This window comes from Lipophrys pholis (genome assembly GCF_963383615.2).
Source record: "Lipophrys pholis genome assembly, chromosome: 21".
In the NCBI taxonomy this organism is placed as follows: domain Eukaryota; kingdom Metazoa; phylum Chordata; class Actinopteri; order Blenniiformes; family Blenniidae; genus Lipophrys; species Lipophrys pholis.
Genome location: NC_137649.1, coordinates 8,970,892 through 8,996,613, shown reverse-complemented (window position 1 = coordinate 8,996,613; position 25,722 = coordinate 8,970,892). Strand labels below are relative to the sequence as shown.

The 25,722-nt window shown below is 40.2% G+C and overlaps 1 protein-coding gene across 3 annotated transcripts; it reads right to left on the bottom strand.

Annotated features, from left to right (window-relative positions):
* Positions 1 to 24,751, bottom strand: kcnk2b (potassium channel, subfamily K, member 2b; the record flags this gene model as incomplete). 3 transcript variants are annotated; one of them, XM_080490828.1, is made up of 6 exons in its annotated part: positions 24,443 to 24,751; positions 17,216 to 17,333; positions 10,631 to 10,791; positions 8,049 to 8,268; positions 6,252 to 6,406; positions 1 to 357 (listed from the first exon to the last, which is right to left on the bottom strand). In XM_080490828.1, the coding sequence occupies exons 1-6, from the start codon at positions 24,629 to 24,631 to the stop codon at positions 1 to 3; spliced, it is 1,200 nt and encodes a 399-aa protein (XP_080346954.1). In that variant the 5' UTR covers positions 24,632 to 24,751. The 3 variants fall into 3 exon arrangements, with proteins under 3 accessions (XP_080346954.1, XP_080346956.1, XP_080346955.1); XM_080490830.1 differs by having other exon boundaries at positions 6,252 to 6,399; positions 8,069 to 8,268; XM_080490829.1 differs by having other exon boundaries at positions 8,073 to 8,268.
* Between the last annotated feature and the right edge of the window lie 971 nt (positions 24,752 to 25,722).

Genomic DNA, 25,722 nt, shown 5'->3' with positions numbered 1-25,722 from the left:
TCATTTGAGGTTTTCGATGATGGCGATCTCCCGCCGGTCAGCGTACTCCGGGCTGAGGCCGTTCAGGTAGAGGCTGCCGTTCCTGGCCAGCGCTCCCGGGACGGGGCTGAGGGAGAGAGTCAAGTTGGCGGAAGCCTCTCTGTCCTCGAACAGGTTGGCTGACAGCGTCCTCTTGCAAGGGGTCATTTCCTGGTTGATGGAAGCGTTGATACCCAGCTCGGATGACAGCTTCCGCTTGATGGACGCGGCACGCTGAAACTTGTCGTAGATGTCGACGCTGAGCCTCCTGCGGGTCTCTTTGAACTCCGCCGACACGTTTGCCGTCCACTCAGCCGCGTGTGCACGAAACTCCCCGACCTGCAACAGTAGAGGAAACTGTGACGTCCCTTTCCACAAACTGCTGCAATTACTCTCATTGTTCACTATTACTGTATCTTTAGAAAAGTTGTGTGATAAACACATTTAATAAATTATGTTCTGATACTGTGTCAGGCAGTGTTATTTTTGAAATCATGCCAGTTAGTACACTCTCATTGTGCGTGGGTTCAAAAAAAAAAAGAAACCTAACCGGTGACTGTAAATTGCCTGTAGGCGTGAACATGAGTGCGTCTGACCTGTGGTAGCGCCACCTTTGCTCAGAGTCAGCAGGGATGGAGTACATCAGCATCTCCGAGTTGGATAAATAATTTCCGTTTTCCATCATGTGCTGGTATCGTAACCTTGGCAACAAGGCAAAGAACTCCATCGGGAGTTCAGAAGAATCCTCTGAAGTGGCTGGGGTGGGGTTTTAACCGTCTTGATGACATTTTTAATACACAAGTTAAAAGGAAAGCTCAGTGTATGCTTATGGATGCTGCTCTTCCTGCTCATGGGGAGTTTAAGTCGCTCCCCTCCGGCTTTCTGCTGGCTGTACCGCAGGCCGCAAAAAAACTGCTATAAGACCTCCTTTGTGCCTATGTCTATCCTATGTTTATAAATGAGAGAAAATGGATGGATGGATGGATGTTGGGTAGCCTTTTATCAATAAATTCAAAAAAAAAAAATTGTATCAATTCAGAATAAAGACACAATTCATCCCAAAAATTAACTTTGCAAAGCGGCGGGCTGTGGTTTGAATGTGTTTGAATGTGAAGTTCATGGTTTGATCACAGCCTTCAATGTGCTGAAGCGTCCTTGAACAAGAGACTGACTGTCAATTTGCTCACAATAAAGAGTAAACATGGTGCAAAAACAAACCCCTATGTCAGTGTGTTTCTCAGTAGTAGCTGGAGAACAACACGGCCTGAAAGCTAAAAAAAAAAAAACCCTGGTGAAACTCCAGCCTGTGACTATGGTGGACTAAAAGCGCCAATGTCGGAGAAATAAATTCACCAAACGGAATTTATTTTAAGCACTTCTCGTCCTGTCATTATTTACACTAACGTTAACTATATGTTATATAATACATCTTATCAGGTTTTAAGTTATGTTTGTACCGTTGTCCGTGGAAGACAGATGATTCTTGGAATATAAAAGCAAACGCTGATTGTCTGGCTATAGTGAGATGGCTTTTTTTTGTGTGAATTTTCTATCCATACGGAGGAGGCACACTTTGAATAAATTATGATTAGAAAGCATCTTTGAGGAAGACATGAGTTTCATTTAAGTGTCTTGAAGTCAGGCCGAGCATTTTCTTTCCCGGAAATAAAAATATAGTCCCCCTAGATTACGCTGATAAAAATATTCAACTCGATCTACTTAAAAAAAGGCAACTTCTTTGCATAATTTATTTATTTTGATCAGGCAAGATTGTTCCTTGTTTAAACTTCTTACTTAATTATTTTTGCGTGAAAATTAAAATCCAAGTTAAGTGAACTTGTTTTTACTGCATCAGGATCATTAGACCGTCTGAATAAACTGAAGTACACGTTTGACAGATTGTTGGAATATCTTCTGGTAATAGAGCAATATCCCCCACCCCTTTGTACAGTGTATCTGGAAAGTATTCACAGCGTTTCAGTTTCTTCACATTTTGTTACGTTACAGCCCGATTCCAAAATAGATTAAATACTTTTTTTTTCACTCAAAACTCGACACACAACACCACATAATGACAATGTGACAAATTTTTTTTTTGATTTTTGCAAATGTACAAATATCAAGTACAGTATTTACAGCCCCTGCTCAATACTTTGTTGATGTACCTTTGGCGGCAACCCACAGGCTTGGCACGCTTATCTTTGGGCAGTTTCACCCATTCCTCTTTGCAGCACCTCTTCAGATCGGATTCAAGTCTCCGGGCCACTCAGTGACATTCACAGAGTCGTCCTGAAGCCTCTCCTTTGATATCTTATCTCATCTTATGGTCATTGTCCTGCTGAAAGATCAACCGTCGCTCCAGTCTGAGGTCCAGAGTGCTCTGGAGCAGGTTTTCATCCAGGACCATTCTGTGCATTGCTGTAATCATTTCTCCTTTCATCCTGACTCATCTCCCAGTTCCTACCGCTGAACGACATCCCCGCAGCATGATGCTACCACCACCATGCTTCACTGTAGGGATGGTATTGGCCTGGTGGTGAGACGCCTGGCATTCACACCAAAGAGTTCAGTCTTTGTCTCAACAGACCAGATAATTTTGTTTCTCATGGTCTGAGAGTCCTCCAGGAAACTCGAGGCGGGCTGCCGTGTGCCTTTTACTAAGGAGTGGCTTCAGTCTGGCCAGTCTACCATCCAGGCCTGATTGGTGGATTGCTGCAGAGATGGTTGTCCTTCTGGAAGGTTCTCCTCTCTCCACAGAGGAACTCTGATAGAGTGACCATCGGAGTTCTTCCATTCTCCCTGACTAAGGCCCTTCTTCCCTGATCACTCTATTTAGATGGCCGGCCAGAGCTCTAAAAAAAGTCCTGGTGGTTCCGAACTTCTTCCACATGCAGATAATGGAGGCCACTGAGCTCATTGGGACCTTCAAAGCAGCAGAAATGTTTTCTGTAACCTTCCCCGGATTTGTGCCTGGAGACAATCCTGTCTTGGTGGTCTACAGACAATTCCTTTAATTTCTTGTGCTCTGACACGATCTGTCAACTGTGAGACCTTTCCAAATTATGTCCAATCAACTGAATCTACCTCTGATTGACTCCAGTTAAGCTGAGGAAACATTTCAAGGAAGATGAGTGGAAAGAGGAAGCACCTGAGCTCAACTTAGAGCGTCATGACAAAGGCTGTGAAAGCTTATGTGTGTGTGATTTCTTAAGTTTTTTTTATTTTTAAGAAATTTGCAAAAATCTTCCAAAAACTTTTCTCACGTTGTCATTATGAGGTGTTGTTTGTAGAATTTTGAGGAAAAAAATGAATTAAAAGTGAAGCGCTGTGATTAATTCCGGATGCAATGTATATGTTCGATCTATACATCTGTGGTGCTTGGGAACGCTGATGGCTTCTGGGTATTGTAGTATTTGTGGGTTTTGAAATACTGAATAAAACACAGTAAAGATAACAACAAGCTTGTTGTGTGGATGAATTTAAACAGATTAGCTCACATTACTTTATATATTCATGTTCCGAAAAACTAACACAAAAGAAAACCGTGTCTTGTATTTGAACACATGTTTTTTTTCCAATTCAATATTAGTTCGATTTGTGTAAAGATACTAACCTATATTTTTATTGTTGATTTCTTCACCTCTGTTTTATTTTTCTCAGTGTATATTTGTAATGCTTATTGTAAATCTGTGAGCAACATAATGAACACGAAGAGTTCCTGTGACTTTATTGTGACTTTGTTATGATGTGATTATCTCTAAATAATCTCTAAATGAGACATTTCAATATTACTATGAAAATAGTACCTATTTCAAAGGTAAAAGTCCCTTTTTTATTCAGAATTATACTATACTTTACTATACTATACAAATAAAAGCCAAAACAATGTTTGTTTTAAACTACTCCATTTATTCAAATCTTACTCAAGTGAATGTAATGGAGTGAATGTAACACATGGCTGCACACGTCTGACACTGACATTAATTATTTACAGTTTTGAATCTAAAATAATGGTGTAGTACCTTGAAGCACTCCAAAATATCTTCAGAAGTGTCCACAGAAACCTTTGTTTTTGACCGTGTTCACTGTCAGACAGAGCAGATTAATACACCTGAACTTCTATGCATCAACAGCTACCGGCTAATGAACCAAGTTCACTCTTGTGACGGTAAATGCCAGGTCCATTAATATCTCTTCGCTGGTTAGCTGCTCTTCCCTCAAGCTTTCCTCCTCATATTTTACCTGCTCTCTAATTAGTGACACACATGAAAGAACTTCATATTATTCATCAATTATTTTCAGCAAAGGCCCATCATTCTAAAAAAATGTAGATGTGGGGATAGTGTTTATGAAAGAGGGTTCGTGGCTCTTGATGAGATAAAACGCCTTCCAAAAAAGTGTATATTCCAATGATAATGAAAGTAAAGTTCGAGACTTTATTTTTAATCATTTCCACAATCTTAGTAGCTATTTCTCTTAAATAGAAAAAAACCTGACTTATTCTTACCCAGCAGCCCGTTGGGATTGTCTTTCTGAAAATGTGTAGTGCAGGAGCCTCAAGCAATGAATAAGAAATGATGTTTTTGGTGTTACAGTGGTGAATGACCCAGTGCCACAAGCTTGTTAGACTGTGTACTGTATCCGAGAGCAGCACTGTGCTTGTTTATGGTATTTAAAATGGGAGCGAACCGAAGTGAAGGGATCATTGATCGCACCTTTGAGACGCACCAGGTCTCTTTAACTATTTATTAATTTATTTATTAGGCTCTGAGGTGCACTTGAAAGGTACTCGAATTGAAATTTATGACTCTTGACTGCATGCGTGTCCACATCAGAGCAGAAACACTCTGTGCTTTCCTCCCAGACGTTCGCTTCCTGCTTCGTTCACTCCCCCTCTTCACGCTTCAAACCGTCTCTCTCAGTAAAGTGATTTTCTTCAGAGATCACGGCAGCTACAGCTGTACACCTAATTATAACCGTGCAAGGATTTCCACTGCAGGGAGCAACACAGAACCTGTAACACCACCGTCCGCCGGGCACATGTACATTGTTATGTGGCGCTCAACAAATTTAATGAGCCTGCCTATGCTCACCTCCACAAACAAGCCAAATATCTATTCCTACTCTTGTACGAAACGTTTTGGTTTTTTTGTGTCACAGAATAGAGTCAGGAAGGACATTCGTCACTTCAGACGTGTGAAAACACATTTTCTTTATCTGATGCAGTGGGATAACGTTGCAGGTAAAGGATCAGCTGTAAACATGTGTAAACATACATGCAGGTATCAGGGAGGTTTTGTTTCAGTATAAAAACAACATATATGTTCGCCGTCAGCTAAAGCACACATGCTAAGCAGGGTACTGTCTGTTAAAAGCATTCATGGAGTGAAGTGCCAGACAGCCTGCAGCGCTGCTTCAACCCATTCAGATTTGAAATAATGTAAATGCAAAGCTCTGAAAATTCTGTGAATGCATTTTATATCATGCTATTCTTTCATAATCCTGTGATAAATAAAATGGAATCTTGTCTGCAGGGTGGGAGACGGTAAAATCATAAGTTGAACTAAAGGCAACACAAAACAGATCCTGCCTAAAGACTGCTTAATGGCAAACTCACGCATATATCACATATTGCACACAATGAGGAGTATCTGAATGAGGGTTTCAGACCTGTTTACATGAGAACAAGCTGGAAATGGTATCACTTTTGTGTTTTGCTTGCATTTGCAGAGGAGTGATTGGATGCAGCATAAGTGATGCCATGTGGTTGGACATGTTCGATGAAGGTGTCAAAACATATCGAAGCAGATAGATGTGAATTTGAAAGAAGAAAAATAACACAATCTAGGAAATGATCAGTCTCTAAGACAAGGGTTAACGTACAACACAGAACGTATTTTAGAATAAATCAAGCCAACAGAAGTGCGTGTGAGACAGCTGAAGAAATGTCTCTCAGTCTCTGCAGTAAAAATTGTCACAAACCCTCATGAAGACTAACATGTACTGTAAATGCAGTCTTCAGTCGTTATGTGTTAAATACAACACTGTGATCGACAATGAACTTTCAAAAATATATAGTACACGACACACATGCAGGTAATCGTGAGTGTTTGGTAAAAGGAAGGCAGGATTTGAGTCTGTCTAACGTTCTATTTTGTGCTGTTATTTCATTTCAGAGAGAGAACACCTCACTGTCGTTATTTCTACGAACCACAACATAAAGTCCCACTCACCTCCTCTTTCGTCTTCTTGGAAATAACCCGGAACCAGTCTCCGATCATGCTGAGTACTGCGGCGAAGTACGCCAGACCCACCAGGATCCAAAACCACACCACAGGTTTGTAGTAGTCCAGGTATTCCAGATTCTCCGAGTTCTCCAAGCTTCCAGCTAAAGAACACAGTGAGTTGGTTATAAATAAAAGACTGCTTATATCCTTTTACTTTATCGTTCTTAGTGATAATAGTGTGAGAGTCCTGTATGAGATTGAGTGCTTAAAATAGAATGGGTCTTATTGCAGTTATATCGTCCTATAAGTTCTATTTCAGTCTGTCTTCAGAAAAATGTAGTAAATATGGACATTGAGGGTGAGAGTGTTAGGTGGAAATGGAAATTACATATGTATAATGGTTTAACATACATTCATTATCTTTGAGCTTGTGACACCAGCTTTTGTTTACTATTGTTAAACTATAAGAGCCCTTCTTTATTGGACAGGGCCTTATCTGTTGTGATGGTCCAATTGCAGATGGATCGTATTATTTCATTATGTGTTCTCCCTGCCAGGTTGCACTTGTGCCTCGCTGGTGTCTGTCAACTATAATTTCTGCTTAATTTACTGCACGTATATTTATTTATATTTTAAAGGCCTTTTTTTTAAAATCATGTTATGTTACTCAAGTGATGGATGTTACATAAACTGTATGGATTTATTCAACCTGCTGTTAATGATATAACTCTGGTCCACGTGCAAAGAACACCTGGTGTAAAGTGCCCCATTAACTCCCGTCATGCGCTCCACCTTCCAATAAGTTCCTAAAATATCTGCTGGGTGCAGCAGCACAGCCAGTCCTTCTGGGCGCAGTTAGATAGAAACTCATCACAGCGTCAGTTTAACTCACAGGAGTCCAGGCTGATTAGTTTACTGTAACTATTGGAGGCTGGCACAGGCGGTGTAATCCAATCTATAATCATTAGCCCTGCTCGGGGAAGTTTAATCTCGCAGCTAAGTGTCTGTGATTTGTCCCATCTGCTTCTCTCTTGTTGTCTGCCAAGCAGGTCAAATTAAGCTAATACCACCTGCCACACACACACACACACATATACATACACAGTCAGTTCATGGAAAAAAAATAAGGCAACGGCGAGTGTGGCGATGAAACCATCAAAATAAGAGCCCCACTCACAGGTAGCTCTTCCTACCAACTCAAGCAAGTGAATAATAAATGAAGAAATGGCCAAAATATAAGCGTGGCAAGAAACTCAAAGCACAACGGCCAGTTACAAAACTGGAAAAACTATTATTTCGGAAGAAGTTTCAGTCTACCGATGCAGCTGCTACCCTCCGGTATTTCCCTGTATAAATGGCAGACGTCGCAAATGCATCTGAATAGTTTACTATGCCCAAAACCCTGCCCTGTTAAAAAACTTTACAGATGGAGTAAATTATAGATATAAATAATATCAGTAGTTCTGAATAATTCTAGCGCTACACAGCACATAAGAATGAAAGAGAATAATTATCTATTTCCAATAATATCAGCTGAGAGGTGCAAACTAGTGTCAATGTATTTATGATTAAATAATCAAAAGTTAGTAGGCCCTGGTGAGTTGCTGATTAAACGAGTGTCTGTTCCTGAATGGTGCGACGCAGACTGCAGGGATTTTAAATTGACACGTTAGTCGTATCATTAATTGGAGCACAGACTGTAACAGAAACCCAATGGACGTTAAAGAAAGAATCAATCAGCTATTAAAGTGCTGACTGCAGACATGTTGTCGGACTTAAGAATGATACACATCCAGTAAACACAAAGGGAATAAAAATGAAACTCGCCTTTCTCCCCAGCGACAAAGTCTCCAAAGCCGATGGTGGTGAGGGTGATGACGACAAAGTAGATGGACTCCAGTGTGCTCCAGCCTTCGATGTGCTTGAAGATGACCACCGGCAGGGCGACAAAGATGAGGCAGCCGAACAGGATGAAGATCAGCGTGGAGATGACGCGGATCTTCGTCTGGCTGACTTTCCATTTCTGCACCAGGAATTGGAAATAAAAGGGTAACGTCTGACTGGGATTACAGTTTGCGAGCTGTGAGCCACCAGGTAAATGTTTAACATTGTTAAAGCTTTTGAATTACACAGCGCAGACATTTCTTTTGTTTTAATAAAAATTACTTTCTAGCTTTACTGTAAGTGCCCAATATTACAATTTATCAGTTTAATTCCCTGGTGGGAGATTATAGTAGGGATGAACTCAAAAAGAAGCTGCTGTCTTATTTCCTTAGAGGCTTTCATTTCATGAGTCACGTTCTTCGACCTTCTTCTAGGAATACATTCAATGTTTTCTAACATCTCATATGTCAAGCGTCGGACTTCATGTGGCAGAACGTTCACCGTCAGATGGTACGCCCACCCAGGCCCTGACGAGCTGGCACTCGCCATGAGTCGTACATGCTGTAACATGGATTATTCACCAAATATCCTCCGTGCAGTCATTGGAGCAGACATCCTGATTGATTCATCACGCTCACAGCTCAGTCGGCTGTAAGTATGTGACGTTCAAGCAGACATAAAGCCCTCCGGTTCCTCTTGTCCATCACTGATACAGAATATTCTACATACTCCTGTTTTCAGCCTTTTCCACTTGAGGTGTCTGCTTTCTGCTGGTTCCCTGTGTACCATGCCCTTTTTCTTTCCAGTTATGTAAGCCCAAAGCGCAGTGCCTCTGAGAGGAAGTATAAAGAGCACACAAGCCCTCAGATCGCCGTGCCTGTGATGTCTTACGTCCTTGTGGCTCTTTGCCAAGCTGAGGAGTTCGGTACAGTAAAACACAGTTCGAACACATCTGCTGTGAGCGCTTGAAAACAAAGCAAGCGGAATACTGAGCATTTTTTGCAAAATTTAAAGGGAACGACGAGGCTGATTTGGTTCTTCAGCATTTTCAGGCGATTTAAGTTCATCCTTTGTCATAGTTTGAGCCTTTCTCTTCTTATTTGTGATAGGTTTAATAATATGACCAATGAATGATATTATTAATGAACATGTTGCTTCAAATCTTTGCAGCAGTAAAGCAAAACATTGCAGACTGGAACACGGTCCGCAATCTGCACACAGAACACTCGTGTGGAGGCGACGGCGGAGTCACACTAATAATAAAATGCTTCAATAATCTGTTAACTAAAATAGGTCTCGTAATTATATATCATCTGCTACATATCTTTTATTGCATACAATTAATGTTGAATGTGTAGCAAACAATAGCTAAATGTCTATAAAGTGTTTGTTCTGTGCTGTTTTAGTTAAGAATACAGATACAATGTTTGCCATCTCATCTTGTCATCCTTTTTTTTTTCATATCTGCATTTTTGGGATATACTATAATTTACCTGCACTTTTGAAGTTAAATGTTTTTTTGAGGCTTTTTTGTAAGAGAGGGGTGTACTGGGCAAAAAATATTGCAGCTCCCTGAATTCAAACTACAAGCTTTGGCCTTAATTTGTGTGCACAGAGATATTAATAATGTTTATAAATACTTCAAGCTTATCTTATCCCATTTATCTCCTTTTGTTTCATTCATGTTACAGTGTCACAAAGTCACCTCTTCCTATTTTAACTCTTTAAAAATGTACAGATATTTACAATTGACTGGCACGGCAAGTGTGTTTGTTGGTGTTGCACAATCCCTCCATACCTGCATGGAGCAGGTGTTTACAGATACAGATTTTGATCACTGACCCTGACCTTTATGGTCTATTATTATTCCCTGCAGCCCAGTCCTACATGATTGTGAGAGTGTGTATAACGGCTCGCACATGTGAGAAGTCAATGTGTGACTTGCAGCCATGCTTGCAGTGTGTTAGATGAGCGTTCCGTAATTACAGCTCCCCATCTGTGTGTGTGCTATTTAATTATTTGAGAGAAAAAAAAGAAATGAATCCTACAGAGCAAAAAGCAGTGAAAATGTTGTAACAGTTCTGTTAAGTATCTGTCATTTTCTGAGTTTGACTTCAGTATTGAAAGACACTATTTTAGATCGAAGTCCTGGAGTCTGTTCACATGGCAACAGAAATACAGCAGGCACACGCGCACAGAGGTCTGAGGCAAAAACTAATCTTTTACTTATAACTGCAATCTTCTGGTGCAGTGGTTAGCATTACAGCTACAGTGATATAACTCGCTGTCCACTGCCAGAACGACTCCACCATAAAATGTGTCTGTTTATCAACTTTAAAGACTGATGTTCCTTTTTGCTCCGTTTGACCTCCGTGTCGTCTTTCGCTCCTCGGCTCGGTCACTTATGGTTTTGTGTATTTGTTTGCATCCGCCACAAGCTGCACTCCTCCTTTATTCATATCTTATCCCCTTGTTGTCATATGAAAGCAAGTGACGCTCACCACAATCATCTTCTCTACTTTGGCGATGCCCTTTCCGAAAATAGTCCCCAGTTGGTCCCCGACACCAGCGAGCAGGAATCCAAACAGGGGAATCCCCAGCAGAGCGTAGATTATGCAGAAGATCCGTCCTCCTTCTGTGTGAGGAGAGATGTTCCCAAACCCTGAGAGAAGGATGACACGCACAGAAAAATGTACCAGTTGAAACTTTCAAAGATTTGACATTTTTATTGTAGCTGTAAAGTGAATTTCTTTCATTCAAATAAATATATTATCAAATATTAAATATAACATTGCGGTTTTTCCCTGAAAAGATACACCTTTGATTTTTGTTTCTGCTTTGTAGATTCACTATGAACAATGTGTAGGCATGGTCTTTGTTTTCATGCATAAATTAGAGGAGGGAAGCTTGCCGTGCCATGTCTGTCTTGGTACTGCTGTGCCATGTGCGATGCCAGAGTTTACTGCTGAGAACACACTGGCAGCACGGAGCGCTTTGTGTTATTGCAAATGGTGTCGCACAGACAGGAGCATTCGTGCAAAACACTGTGAGGACATGCACGCTCATGTCTGCCACATTTTCATGCAAACAGCCCGTATTCCGTCTGAAACAGTGGGGTCATGTAGTTCTACGCCACGACACACTGGCATCAGAAACAAGAGCAACTTGCAGGATGCGACATCTGACTGAGCCGGTCTACTGTCAGGCGTGTGCACTGAACTTGTTGCTCTTTCTTGGGGGGAGGACAAGCCAGCTACAGGTGCTGCACGATGCTATTAACAAGCCATTCACATCATCGGAAATGCTTTGGATGGCTGCCAGGATGTCTTGCTGAGGGAGAATCAGGCAGAGAGTGATGAGAGTTGGAGCAAAGCCATGAAGGCCGCGTGTGAGGAATAGGATGAGGACACTGGACAACAGCTTTTTGCGCGAGTTTTTAGTATCTGTATTTAGATAATATAAGATTTTGTTTGCAAAACTTTTTGATAAATGTAAACATTGGGGCTGTCCAATCATCACCGGCGGCGATACGCTGTATGCTTTTCAATTCATATTTCAATTATATAAGTGAACACATTTTGCACACGGTCGCTGTTTTCTTGAGGCTGGCCTCCAAACAAATGTATGACAACAGAGTAACACATAGTTAACTATCACTGCAGTGATAAATGGCCTTTTGTTGTAAAGATCAAGTTTGCGAGGCGAGAGACATTAGGAGAGATATTGGGTTTGGCATTTTGAGCGATTGATCAGGTAATAACAAGCTTTGTGTTTGAGCAAAAGAAAACGTGTCTAAAAAGGATGCATCACGAGCGTCTTTAACTCCAGTTTGTCTTCATGTTCGTTTTATATATTGTGTTCAAAAAGAGTAAGACTGAATCCTACGTTGTGTCAATGTATCATGGAAAAAGTAAGACAAGAGATATTTAATAATACGCTCCAGGAGTTTGAGGATACACGCACCTTCACGTTCATTATGAGGGGGTGGAATGTAAGCACTTTCAAAGGCGGCAACTTTGTTAATCTTACCAAGTTCAAACTGCTTTTGCATAATTTGAAATTACAGTTCTGACATTTTCTACTATTTGAGTTCAGTATGAGCTCCAGGAAGACACAATTTGTAAAGTCACTTTACACACGCATGTTCAGACTTTTGTAGTTGAGGTGAAGCCGTGAGAGAGTTCAAACAGAAGTTCCCTCATGATGCACAGGTTTCATATAGAGCTTTTCAGGACACTCAAAGACGCTTTACATTGTATTATTCATTCATTCCATACTCGATGGTGGCAAGCTGCGTATGTAGCCACAGCTGCCCTGGAGCAGACTGACGAAAGTGAGGCTCCCTCCAACCACCACCAACCACTCACTCTCACTCTGCGTTCACCCAGGCTTCCTGGTGTTCCCTCACAGTCCCCCGTCCAGGTACTGACCAGGCGATATGGCAGCGACACTGACATGATAGGAACATTAGAAAATAGATACGTATGGGTTGTTTAAAGACTTTGTTTGTCTCATTTTGAGTGGCGAATGCCAATCTTCTACACCCAGTATTGGTAGTTTGATCTCCTCGCTGTTGCAATGTCCTTGAGCAAAATACCAAAGTGCTCCCAGTGGAGGTTGAACACCTTTAGAGTGTGTAACTAACAGTGTGAAGCACTTTGAGACATCGCTGTGAACTCCACTTACCATTCCTGCCCGTGCTTTAAGTGGAAAAAAAATAAGCGCCGGTACTCCCCTTAATGACATGCTGTCAGTCTGTCATACAAATATGGGACAAAACCTCAATATTCAGTGGCGTGCGCAGACATTGTGGGCGGCAGGTGCTCAGTGGAAAATAAGGGCACCTTGTGCAGTGTGTGGAACCACCTACTGCCTTATTATAGCTGTGTGAGTTTAAAAACAACAACAACAACAAAAACATTACAGGCACACATATTTATTTAAATATTAACAGATTTTTTTAAAAATTCCACCCCAAAAAATCAAAGGAAAGATTGAGAGTGAGATGAGGGATTACAGCAAAACTACATGTTGATAAAGTATTTGCTGATTGTGATTCTGATGAGAAGGACTTTCCTCTGAGGAGGACGATTGGCAGGGACGTGCAGAGACCTTTGAAGGGGCAGGTGCTCCAATTAAACAAAAGGGCATATACTACTACAATGGAATTAGGAGCTGCTCTTTGGATTAGAGATCTTTCATGGCTTATCTGAGGAGGGATTAGGGAAATATTGTAAATACAAACATTGAGCATGTAGAACAAACACACAAGTTGACACTGACTGACTAAAAACAAACCATCATCTTATTCATATTAATGCAGAGATAATCACAATTTTGTTAGTCCAAATCTCTCCCCGAAAACATAATTAACGTTTCTCAATCCAAATTAATTCAAAGATGTACGTGTGACAATGGTTATTTATTTGTTCGATTATCACAACAATTATTAAGAAATGTTAAGCAAATTCTCTTGTGAATAAATAACCTGTCCAACTACATCTTTATCACTATTCACCATCTGATGCTGGAGGGTTCCTTTTGAACAAGATTTCCTTCTACATCTCTTAGTACAGTAAAGCTGACCAGAGCTTCCTGGTGCGTTCAAGAACACCTCAGTTCCTTTTTTGTCCTTATATTCATCTGTTGAAATCCACACAAATACACATTACTGTCTTGCTCGTTTACTACATATTATTGTTCTACATGCCACCAGGCAGTTTTTTAAATTGTAAAAAAAAATAAAATCTTAAAAATCTAATTGTTTTCAGTAAACTGAGCCATATTCTGGTTCTGCGAGTAGGTTCACGTTAGCATTTTTTTTCACAATTACACATTTAAATCACACCTAATACATATTATGCTGTACGAGCAGAGCTTAAGAATTTCAGAGAAGAAAAAATCTCATTATTTTCAGCAAACACCACCAGAGTCTTGTTTTACATCCCCCCAGGTACCGCTGAGTCCACCTAATACATACACTATGTATTGTGTAATTGTGAATAAATGCTGCAGTGAATCCACTTGATAATTGACACAGAGGCACCTGGGGGCATGTAGAACAATAATATGTAGTAAAAAAACATGACAATATTGACATGTTGTATGTATTTCAACAAATGAATATTTTAAAAAAAGGAACTGAGGTGTTTGAACACACCATGAAGTACCTGTCGTCTTAATGCACGGTTCACTGCGCATCATTTTGCAAAGCTGTCTACCTGGTTAGGAACTTATTTAGCAGCTCTTTAACTCCCCACAACAACATTAAAGTCGTTGAATTTGGGGACAAAAGCGAACTGAGCTCTCCTGTTTGTCCACAGCAGGCTGCCTGGCTCTTAGCGAGGAGGAGGCGGGGCTTGTAGTGCTGGTGGCATCTGACGCCACGGTCAAAATATGTTATGCTATTTTTTTCAAAATATATATTTTTTTTATATTGCTTATTGCATATGCGGGGCAAAGAAGAGAACATAAATACTTTTAAAAAAAAGGGGGGTAAAATTGGAAAGTGCCAGTACTGCGTACCGGTGCACAGCGGCCCACTTAAAGCACCGGTTCATGCCATACCTTTAAAGTGAGTCTTTTGCAATCTGACCATTATAACAACATGATTATTTGGACCACTTATTAAGTTCAGACACATTTCAAAGAGTCAAAAAAGTCCACATCCTGTTCCCCAAAATTTCCAGTGAAGTGAAGTTTGCTTTACAAAGCTCTGACTCCAAGAACATGCACTACCTGCTTCCTTGTTTAAGATTTCAGGAGACGTCCGGATAATGAACTCTATTAATGCAGTCATCTGTCTCAGGATAGGAGCTGCAGGGCGTCTTCGAATAACTTCCGAGGCATACATCTGAACTTAAGAAAAGAGTCTATCGAGTCACCGTGAGTTCCTGATTAGTTTAATGGGAAACAGCATGCTGATTAGTTTCTAAACACCTCTGGGTGACCCTGCACAACAAACACAATGTGACGTGGTACTTAATTATTGTCTTTCTGAATTAAACTCAATTATTGATAATTATAACTTGGAACAACTCTATCTTAATGCCAGATGCAAATGCAAAGGAGTTGAGAGTATTACACGTACGTGTTAAATTACAACTGCGGCATTCTTTTTTATTTGTAGTTGTGAGTAATGAGGATTGTAGTCTATTCAGCTGCTCCTTTTTCACAAATGTTGCCACAGCAAATTATTGCAACTTGCACGTAGTTTTCACAGATACACTGCCTGCGACGACTGGGATTTCAATACTAGTCTCCCGCATAAAAACGAAAGAATTCCCCGCGTGAGCCGTCGAATCGAATGATCCTATAACAAAACACAGTTGTAGGAAGGAACAATAGATGGTATTTTCTCTGAGAGACCAGTGAAGTGACCTGTTTCTGGGGATTTTTTACCAAGTGCCTGTGTGTGTTAGTAGCAGAGACTCAACAAAGCTATCACATTGCAGGAGAACAGCGTGACACTAATTATTACTGCACTTCTTTTAACTCCCAGGAGAGAGGGAAGGAAGGAGGCGGCAGAGAAAACAGACACTACAAAGTCTCTTCAGCTCATTTCCTTGATGAAGACTATGGAAGAAAGCCAGGGGGGGGTCTATGGTTGCTTTGCTTCAGTAATGCACATCCAATTAAAGACTTCCACGCAGACGAATCAATCTGTGGATATGAATTAATGCTCAACCACCTCCGGCTGATATAAACAAAGCCAAAGGCGTAACCGTATGCAAAATCCAAGGGTGGCAGTGGGTGCGAACTGTATCTGATAGAGTTGTTTTCCCTCACAACCATTCATTGTGTTCTTAATAGACTGGGCACTGAGACCAAGCAACACAACAGCTCATAGGAAATGTGGAATCACGACTGGAGGCAGTGGAAGAAGCCCCGAGAGACTTCTTTGTGTCTTATGCAGAAATATCTATTGACTAAACGGATCGATCGAGGACAGCTGTAACTGCAAGGACAGCGAAAGCAGCATCCACTCTGAAGAGGCCACCTCTGCTCCCTTGTAAGCACTCTTCACAACACTTCACCGCTTCCTCAGATCGGGATCGCGCTGATGTCTCATTATCTTCCCGCAGACGTCATGTTAATCTTTCCCCCGGATGCACGTTCGCCACACGTCAGGGGTTGCCCTCGCAATCGCCACGACAGTCAGGTCATCTCAACGCCACAATCTCCGGCTGGGTGTTAGCAACAAGCCCAGCTTCTCCGCAACAAGATTTGTTTGTGTAGCAACACAAAGCCGCAGAACATTTTGTACTAATCTGGAGAAATCGATTGCCAACGGGCAACACGGCAATTATGTGCCGTTTACACGATGCGAGCACAAAAGATATGACAGGCTTCAGCAGCAGAATCAAAACTCCACCAAACAAAACCATGCTTCATTTTGAATTGTCTCTTTTATTTCTCTGCGCTGTCACCTTTCCTTTTCTTCACTTAACAATGTTTGAAATGCTCAAATTGTTAACATAAGCATATTCACTTGTTCGTGATGGAAATTAAACGTGAATAGAATTACTAAATTGAGAGGCTCTCCAGCTATTTTATTATGTAAATTTTGCTCACACAAGATCAGAGTTTTGAGACCCCTCTTATAATATTAACAACTCACAGCACTTACGCCATAACAATGCAAACACAGACATTTGTAAACAAATTAAGCACAAAAAAATTGTGAATGGAGAATCGTAGTCATCTAATGGTAGATTGACTCAGTATTACTCTTCAGTGTATCACAAGACATGAGGGATTAAAAACTGAGTCAACATTACTCACTATCAGAAGGAAATCCCACAGTGCAAAGTCTTCTATTTGCCAAGATATATACACAAACACAAACATATTGAAGAGCCACAGGGTATCAGCCGTTCAAAGCAAATCATTTGCTTAAAAAAGGATCTTGGAAATATTAAATGAAGCTAAGAAGACATGTGTCTTTACTACTGCCAATTTCCTTTTTCATAAATCTTAGTATCTTAAATATTATTTGGAATAATCTGAAATCCAAACAAAATGTCTCACTAATGATTGTCAAACATTTTAACAATCCAGTAAAAAACAAAAAGAATTCTCCTTACCAATGGTAGTGATAACAGTCCCAGCAAAGAAAAAGGAGGAGCTGAGGTCCCAGAGGCTGGTCTGGTTGGATAGATTTCCTGATGGGTTCACACCTCCTCGAACGGCAGAAACCACTTGCTGAAGGAGAAATTTAGAAAAATAAACACGTAAAAAAACGAGCACATCATGCTGCATCCCTCAGTGGGAGTGTGGCTCGACATGAGCTGGCAAGCAGCAGAAAACTAGTGGCGTGCATCAAGGTTCTTGGGGAATAAGACAAAAGATGGACACATCCAACCAAAACCAATTAGCAGAAAAAGAAAATAATTATAACAACAATGTGGAATGTCTGTCATCTCAGTGAAATGCATGACGCTGAAATTTTCCCCACTCAGAACCGAGGATAGACAGACAAAGGTCATGTGCACCATAGACATTAATACATTAATGAAGCTGGCTGAGCATAATGCACTTATTACACTTACCAAACACAATCTGCTTTAAAATTGATGCGTGATCAGTCACATCAAATGTGTAGGATGAAAATATTCTCAGTCAAAATCAAATCTATTCACCATTGCTGTGCTGCTGACTGCCTCCGTCTAAAAAGCTTTAGAAAACAAGCCCAGATGGTGAGTTTGGGTGTGACACCCCTGCCACAGCCCGTGCTTAATTAGTCATTGCAAAACCCATACAGTTACAAGAATAATGCGCTTTCTGCATTCCATATCTCCACTGTGACCTCATGATACTGCTGTAGAGTAGAATACAAAAAAATGGCAATATATAACCAATCAATATCCCCAGATGCCGAGTTGCAAAGTTGTTCCCTTTAATACTTGCAAATAGTACAGTATATGCTGCGGTCGAAGAGCGAAAACGGACTTGCTTACAAAACAATAAAGAAGACAAAAGTCAATTTCCTCTGAAGGCAGAACACGATGAATATCCCAGGATCTTAAAAAATAAAAATAAAAACAGACCCCTTGCTTATACAGTGCAACACTACAATTTACTGCAGGGAGACAAAAAGGCTTTAAGGACCAAGTGGAGTCTCAACATCTCCACGGCATCATTACCGAGACAAATGAAATAGAAAACCTTGGAACGTCAAGGGAACAAATGGCCCTGCTATGGAGCAGATGGTTATAAAAAATGGCAATTGCTTTACTCCACTGTACATAAGCCTTTATCCCCCTGCGTGTGTGGGATTATTATTTTTTTTTCCTACTCATTCATTGGAACCAGAAGATATTCTTGTGTGGCGTATCACAGTGAAGGTAAGGCTATTTAATAAGAACAGAGCAGTAATACATAGCTCAACGGTGATGTTGAGATTTCAACAGAGAAGTCGTCTGCAGTTCATCATCATCATCAAGAAACATTAAAGACGACTCATCTGACTACTCTGATTTGTGTGATAAGGCAGAAAAAGGTCCAATTTGTAAAGGTAAAAGAAGCAATGAAGGATTCCTGGAGTTGTAATGAAGGGGTCAAGAAGTGTTAATGAGTGAAGCGTTAACATGACAGGAGAGGCCAATAAACGGAGAATCAAAGGCAGGTCAAGACATTTGTCCCATGTGAGGAAATTGAAGGTTTCATAAAACCTTCGCTGAAATGCTGAGACAGCATATTTCTCAACAATGACATTTACTGTCAACATTTAGCAGAAAAAGGTCTAACAGCTTCTCTAATCTATTTGAGCTGTAAATATACACAAGTTTTGAATATCCAACATGTTACAACCTTCTTTCAACTTTCAAACATTTAATCGTTTGTGTTCACATTGTGATCCGTTCCTCATGATCCCGGTCTTCTCATTTCCTGTTGTGTCTAATACGATTTCAACAATCTCATACGCTCACAGCGAGCCACACCGTACAACTCGAATCAAATAAGCTTTTGGGCCACAACATGAAGTTTGCTGTGTGCAGATTGCACAATGAAAACTCAAGCTGACTTGTGGCCTACGATGTACAAGAATTGATGCGATTGCGCAAGAATGAAATGTCATAAGCGTGCGCCATCGAAACAGAAACTTACAAGACATGAACGGAGCCCTCGCCCTTCTGGCATTCATGTGTTTGGAGAGAAATCCCCCTAAAGCTTTTGTTTACCCCTCACATAGATCTTAGACGTGTTTTGACGTTGTCGCCACAAAGCATCGATTTGTGGCCTGATGGGAACCTAATTTCATTCATTCCTGTATTAAAGCTCCTTTTGTTTGTATTGTGAATGTTGTCACAGTTCAAGCATTCAAGTCATTTTGTCGCTCGGTGTTTTAGTCAAACCCTTGAACCTCACACGGTTCTCTCACGGGGCAAACACAAATTCCTATATTACAATTTAGAATCACAAATTGACCTTAAATCCGTGTTTTTAGTCAAATAAAACAGGATGAAGATGCAAAACTTACACCGAAATGCTCTCAAGTCAAACAAGATAAGGCAAATCAAACATTTGCACTCAAACTGTGCGTTGGAGAACTCTGAGGCATTTTATACCGTCTTTTATTTTGGCTTCAAGGACTGAAACAATAATATTTTGGGTCCTCTGCTGTTTCCTTTTATGCGTTTATTGTCTTTTTTGAGCATCAAACTGGAGAAACACATTGTCAATGAGCTCGAGAGGTCAGATATTAAAAAAAAAAATACCACTATTTCTTTTTATAAAGGAAACAATACAATGAATTATTTAACTGTGTAAGTTAAACTGACAGAGGAAAAGGCTTGACTCTATTTTGTTTTTAAGAGAACCAGCAGAGACAGAGCAGATTTAATAGCACATGGGCTGAAGAAGTATTCAGCTAATAAGTCCATCGACAGTGCGGTGTTTTCATTTGCTCTGTGCCTGATGACTTCCCTAATAAAACAAATGGGTCGATTCAAAGATAAAGCCCTTCATCCACTGTGCCGCTTAAAAACATAATTTAGGAAATCACACAATCAGCCGGACTCGGCTCAGTCAGATCCTTTGAATCTCGTCCAAATAGGCACAATGATTCACCGCTGTGGCACTCACTTAGAAGCCAGCTAACACAATATAAGATAGGATGATGTGAAATCCACGTGGGCTGTCTCTGAAGCTGAGCAAACCGGTCAGGAGAGATTGAACCGTCGGGGCTTTCTAACGTTGCTCACTTATTTAATTGATCCCTTTGAAAGCACATCTCTCTCTTCAAGCCTCTGCTGACTGGCTTTTGATCAATGGGCGCCTGCAAACGGGCCTGCGTGTGTTTGTATATATAATTAAGTCAAAGTGAGAGGGGGACACATGTGTTGATGCCGTGTATCAATAAATCATCACGAGAGCAACGCTGCTGAACTCATTGACCTCGTCTCTGACGGTTGACGTTGCGCTGTAGTCGAGTAAGAACCACAAAAAAAAAAAGAAAGAAAGATTTATGTCTAGTCAACACTGTAGAAACTGCTTTTCTCAATTAGCCTGATGGTCTTAAAGGCAAACTCGTGCCTTTAAATGTCTCCCAGAGGAAAAGAGCCAAGGTTTCCTCAGCTCAGGTTATGAAATCGATTTAGTTAATTTCCCAATTTGTTTTGATGTTTTTCGACCAAGACGTAAAACGCTCGAGTAATGAATACTTGGGTCAGTGGAAAGGTCTGTCGGCTTTCCTGGGAGAGGAAACCTAATAAAGGGTTTGCATAATAGAAAAAGGGTCACACAGTTCAGGTGACCAGTTGTAGGCGAAGGTAAACAACACGCGTGTCATTCAGGTCATGTTGGATCAGATCGTATCAAGAACTGGACCGCGATATAAACCGATGAAGTCTTTCACATAAGACATTTAATTAATGTTTTTACAACTTGAATCGAGTCAAAATCTTCATTGTACAAGTCGACATAGAAGTAAACAACAGTCTTAATTGATTGATTACTCTGATTTAATCGTGCTTTTCCACATATTGGAAAATTTTATTAAATCAAATCTACTTGGATGACGTTGTGCCACATAGCAGCTCTATTGGCAAAAAACAAATAATACAATTTGTAATATGTGAGGTGTTTTATACAGTATAGTAAAGCCCCTTTCATCATTTGAATTTGTACTACTGCAAAGAATTAAACATGTCCGTTTCTAAAAAACAAAGAGTTTTACTCACCACTTATTTCTCTATGCCTTGTGTCGTGATTGTTTATCAGAAACTAAATAAAGGAAAAGCCGGGAAATGGAATTTACCTAAATACTTTTCTCCTGAAGCTCTACAACCATCAATACATGGAGACACATTGAGAAGAAGTTAGGCACTTTAAATAGTCTTAACCTCGCTTCAATCCCGTTCCGTTAAGCTCAGACTTCCAAGCAAATAGTTCATTTCTTCAGGAAAGACGTCAATGAGGTCCTAGAATAAATGCAATATAAATGCAATACACTGCAAAAAGGCAAAAGCAGCAACAATTCATCTCAAGAGTCAATCCACCGTTACAAGCAAAGGAGGTTTTGTTCTTCCAGTTGAAAACCTGTGCTGGAACGTTCAAGGTTATGTAACCGGGAAACAGGTTGATATTCATGAGGCTGCTGATTCCCTTTGTCCACAATCTCACGTTTCACTCTGACAAGTCAATTTGAGAGATTGGTGGTCTCAGGTGATCTATAATCCAATCACAGCAAACATGCTCATTGGTTTTAAACACAAGCTCAGCTTTTTCAAGACAAACCTCACATAAATAAATAGATAAATTCATATAAGCTCACAATAGTGGGAGGACGCTCAGATGTAATTATTCATCAGATTGTAAAGAGTAAGGATTTTAAAGATCCTGTCATCTACAGTGCATAACAACAAAACCATCCATAACATCTGCAGAAAATCCAATAACAGGCTGTAATGGATGCTCACAATTGCTCTCAGGCAGAGAGAGCAGGAGTAATTCTATACCCAAAACCATCGCATGGACGCTCTAACATATATCCAGTAAGTCAATGAAAATCAGCAAATATGGTAAACGTTCTACAAATCACAGCAGCAACTTAAAGCTCTTGTGGTGTCAGAACGGCAACCACAGTGCATTTTATAAAACAATTCCGTCTCCATCAAGAAACCATAACTTCCAGGTAATACCTTTTGTACGTCAGTGAGACGGCGTTTACACTTCTCATGCAGCGTTTTAAACATCGTCACACACAATCTCTTCCAGAGGAGGCCGAGCACTGGTAAGCTTCAATCCTGCATCAGGAAAAAATGGGCCAATGTTCCTCTCCCTAAACTCTAGCAAATCCTCTCCTCACTCTCCAGATGTTTACAGACTGTTATAGTATTAAGGGATGCTACACAATATTAAACATGGCCATATCAAAGCTGTTTAGATGTGTTCTCATGACACTGACAAATGTCTGATAGTCAACATCTAATATGTTGTATATTGACGTAATCTTAATAAAAATATGGGTTTATGAGGAAACCATTGCTCCTCAGTTTGGTTTACACTTTTTACACGTTTTGCCCCACTTTAGAGAGCTTCACCAGTGGGAAGATTCCACACTGTCGTCATGACTGATTAAACAAATGTATGGTTAAATATATCAATTTGAAGGTAAAATATTTATATTCAAGATATAGTTTGCACCGGAAAAACTTGTTTTGAAAGATTCAAAAGATGCAGCTGTGGGGGAAAAATGTGTAATTTGGATGCTATTATGCCAATAAAGTTAAGCTCTTAGGCATATTTTATTGTGAGATTTAATTTACGTCACTGTTCTCTGTCATAGGACATATAGTGAAATGTGGCTCTGCTTCTAGAAATCCTCCCTCGTGATGATCTTGATGTGAAAAAAAAACCCACATTGTGCCACGAAACAATACTTCTTTACAGATGTGATTTTAACAATTAATTAGTTGTATTTTTACAACCTTATTCAAGTGCACACTCAGACAAGATACAAATGAGGTTTTTCTTGCACCCTGTTCACCTGATATGTGCTTTTAGATTGGTGAGGCTCATTATACTATTTTTCTTTCTCCAGACACAGACTCCTGTATAGCATACAGGGATAATTCAATGTAATTGATATTCTATACTATCCAATTGCTGGCAATGACTTATAAAGTAACACTGTTCTCCTTAAGAAAGGTGTTTTATGTGCACTCTGCAAATGACTGAAATGAATGTTTCCTCTTTATATGTATAATCATTTTATCCATTCATGATTTCTAAGTGCTGGGATTAACATTATTTCTCCTGTGCTGTTAGACCACATGGTTAAAACTGCACGCTGATCCACAATTAGCTGCGTTTTGTGGCACATATAGAAAAACACACGCAAAACAGTATTTACTGCCCTGTACATATCGCATATAGTGACGCAGATCCGTTCCATATGTTCCCCTTGGCAGGTGAACATCACAGGGCAATTAACAGGGCAAACGTAGACACAACCCCCCCCCCCCCCACACACACACACACTCATATACAGTCCTAAAGTATGAACTGATGCACAGATAAAATGACAGCAAATGATATGTTTTGTACGGGTTATGTCGCACATTGCGCATACACCACATAATTAGCTTATACTCTATACCTACTGTATGTATTTTCTGTTTTAACATCACTGCTGTGTAACTATGGGCCCGGTCACATTGGTGTCTCCACTCTCCGTGACCAACTCGAGGAAACTGCAGCGTGGGCCAACGTTAGCAGTGTCAGACAAATCACTTATCCCCAGAGATTTACAGACCTTTCAGCTCTCTCCCATTGAAGAAGTAATCATCGTCCACAAGTGCAATATGCCAGCCAGATTCCCCAAGAGAAGCAGCTTTTAATCAAACCTGACAAGTTCGGTGTGAAAATCAACTAATCCATTAAAAAAAAAGAAAAAAAAGCATCGTGAGTTCAGTGGGTGTCTCTTTTTGAAGACTGCTCACTCAGTATTGATATTCACAGTGCATATATTATTGGTGACATTTTCAGCAGTCAAAAATGAATGAATGGCTTAATAACGCATTGATTTATTGTCATTACAGAAGTACTTTGAGCTTGTTTCCATCAAGGAACATTTTGACAAGTGGGTCAAAAATCCACAAGCCTTGTGAAGCTGTACAAGAAAGATGAAGTACTTGTATGCCATTTACAGTGGTATCCTTTTAGAGTGATGCAAGAAAGTATTTTCTGATTTCAGAGTGCTATTGTTTAACTGAGGCTTTTAAAATCATACCATGTATTGAAAACAATGAAACAGTTTTTCCACTGTATTTTGATTTATTAATATGACTTTGAAGCTTTGAACTTACCTTGACCAGATCCTCCAGCTCAGATGAGTTTACGCAGGCATGCATGGCCAAGAATTCCAGTTTCTGAGTCAGAATAGCCAGTTTCTGGTTGCTCTCGTAAGGCTGCTCCAGTGCTTTGAACACCGTTGCCCCAATGATGAGGTACAGCACCACCAGGAAGAAGATGGCCGACACAGTTTTCCACCTCATGACAGTCGTCCGGGTGTCACACTCATCCTCTGGAGGGGTCAGCACCACTGTGTTTGTGGAGAAGGACAGGCGAGGCTTGGAGTTGTTTGCAGCAGACTTTGGGTCAAGCAGGTCAGGTGCAGCCACTGTGAGGAGGGGACTGATTAATGTGGATCAATTTCTTGCCATGCTTTGTCACATAACTGTGATATCTATCTATCTATCTATCTATCTATCTATCTATCTATCTATCTATCTATCTATCTGGAGAATCTAGAACTTTTTGATCATTCCTGCCTAAATTATGACTCCAAAGACACCCGGTTATTTCTCTGTCACGTTATCAAATGATTAATGCACTATTTGTTTCTGCATTACCTGGGTGAGTGATTATTACAAGTTTCGAGATGATAACCATCTGAAGAAAGTTTGGCAAACCACTTTACCTTTCACAGTCATATCAGCGGATATTAATCTTCATTCCCATGCAAACTGCCATTATGTTCCTGATATTAAGGCACTTTTTTTCCCAGAAGGGATTGTGCTTAGTGTTTGCTGCAATTTATCTTTTAATAAATGGATGTTTGGAAATGTAGACGATACATTTGCTCATTGTGTTTTGAATATTGTCATATAAACATATGGTACCTGTTCTATAGGTCATTGCTTTACTGAGGCGTTCTCATTGGGACACAGATGTTGTCAGTGTTCTGGTGCAGAAGCTGACTTTGAGGTGTGAAGTGCTTTGGAAGCATTAGTGCAGAAACTGTGCAAAGTTGTAAAAAAAAGAAGACCTGAGTGTGGATAAACGTGTGCTGAATGTACCAAGCTGCCCTCTGTGGCTTTTCTGTTGCCTCCTTTTTGGGCATTTTAGTTCTTATTATGTCAGAGCTTGATCTGATAATTGATCCAAATATCAAAGTCGGCAATAAAAACAATCAGTCCATATAATTAATGATTAATAACTGGTTATAACATTCTTCAGCTCAATTATCTTCACACAATACAGAGACAATCTCTTTGTTTCCTTGTAGGACTGTGACTAAAACACAACTTTGATTTTATCGTAGTTTTGGGGAGAAATACTCACACTGACTGAATGGAAGCTCATT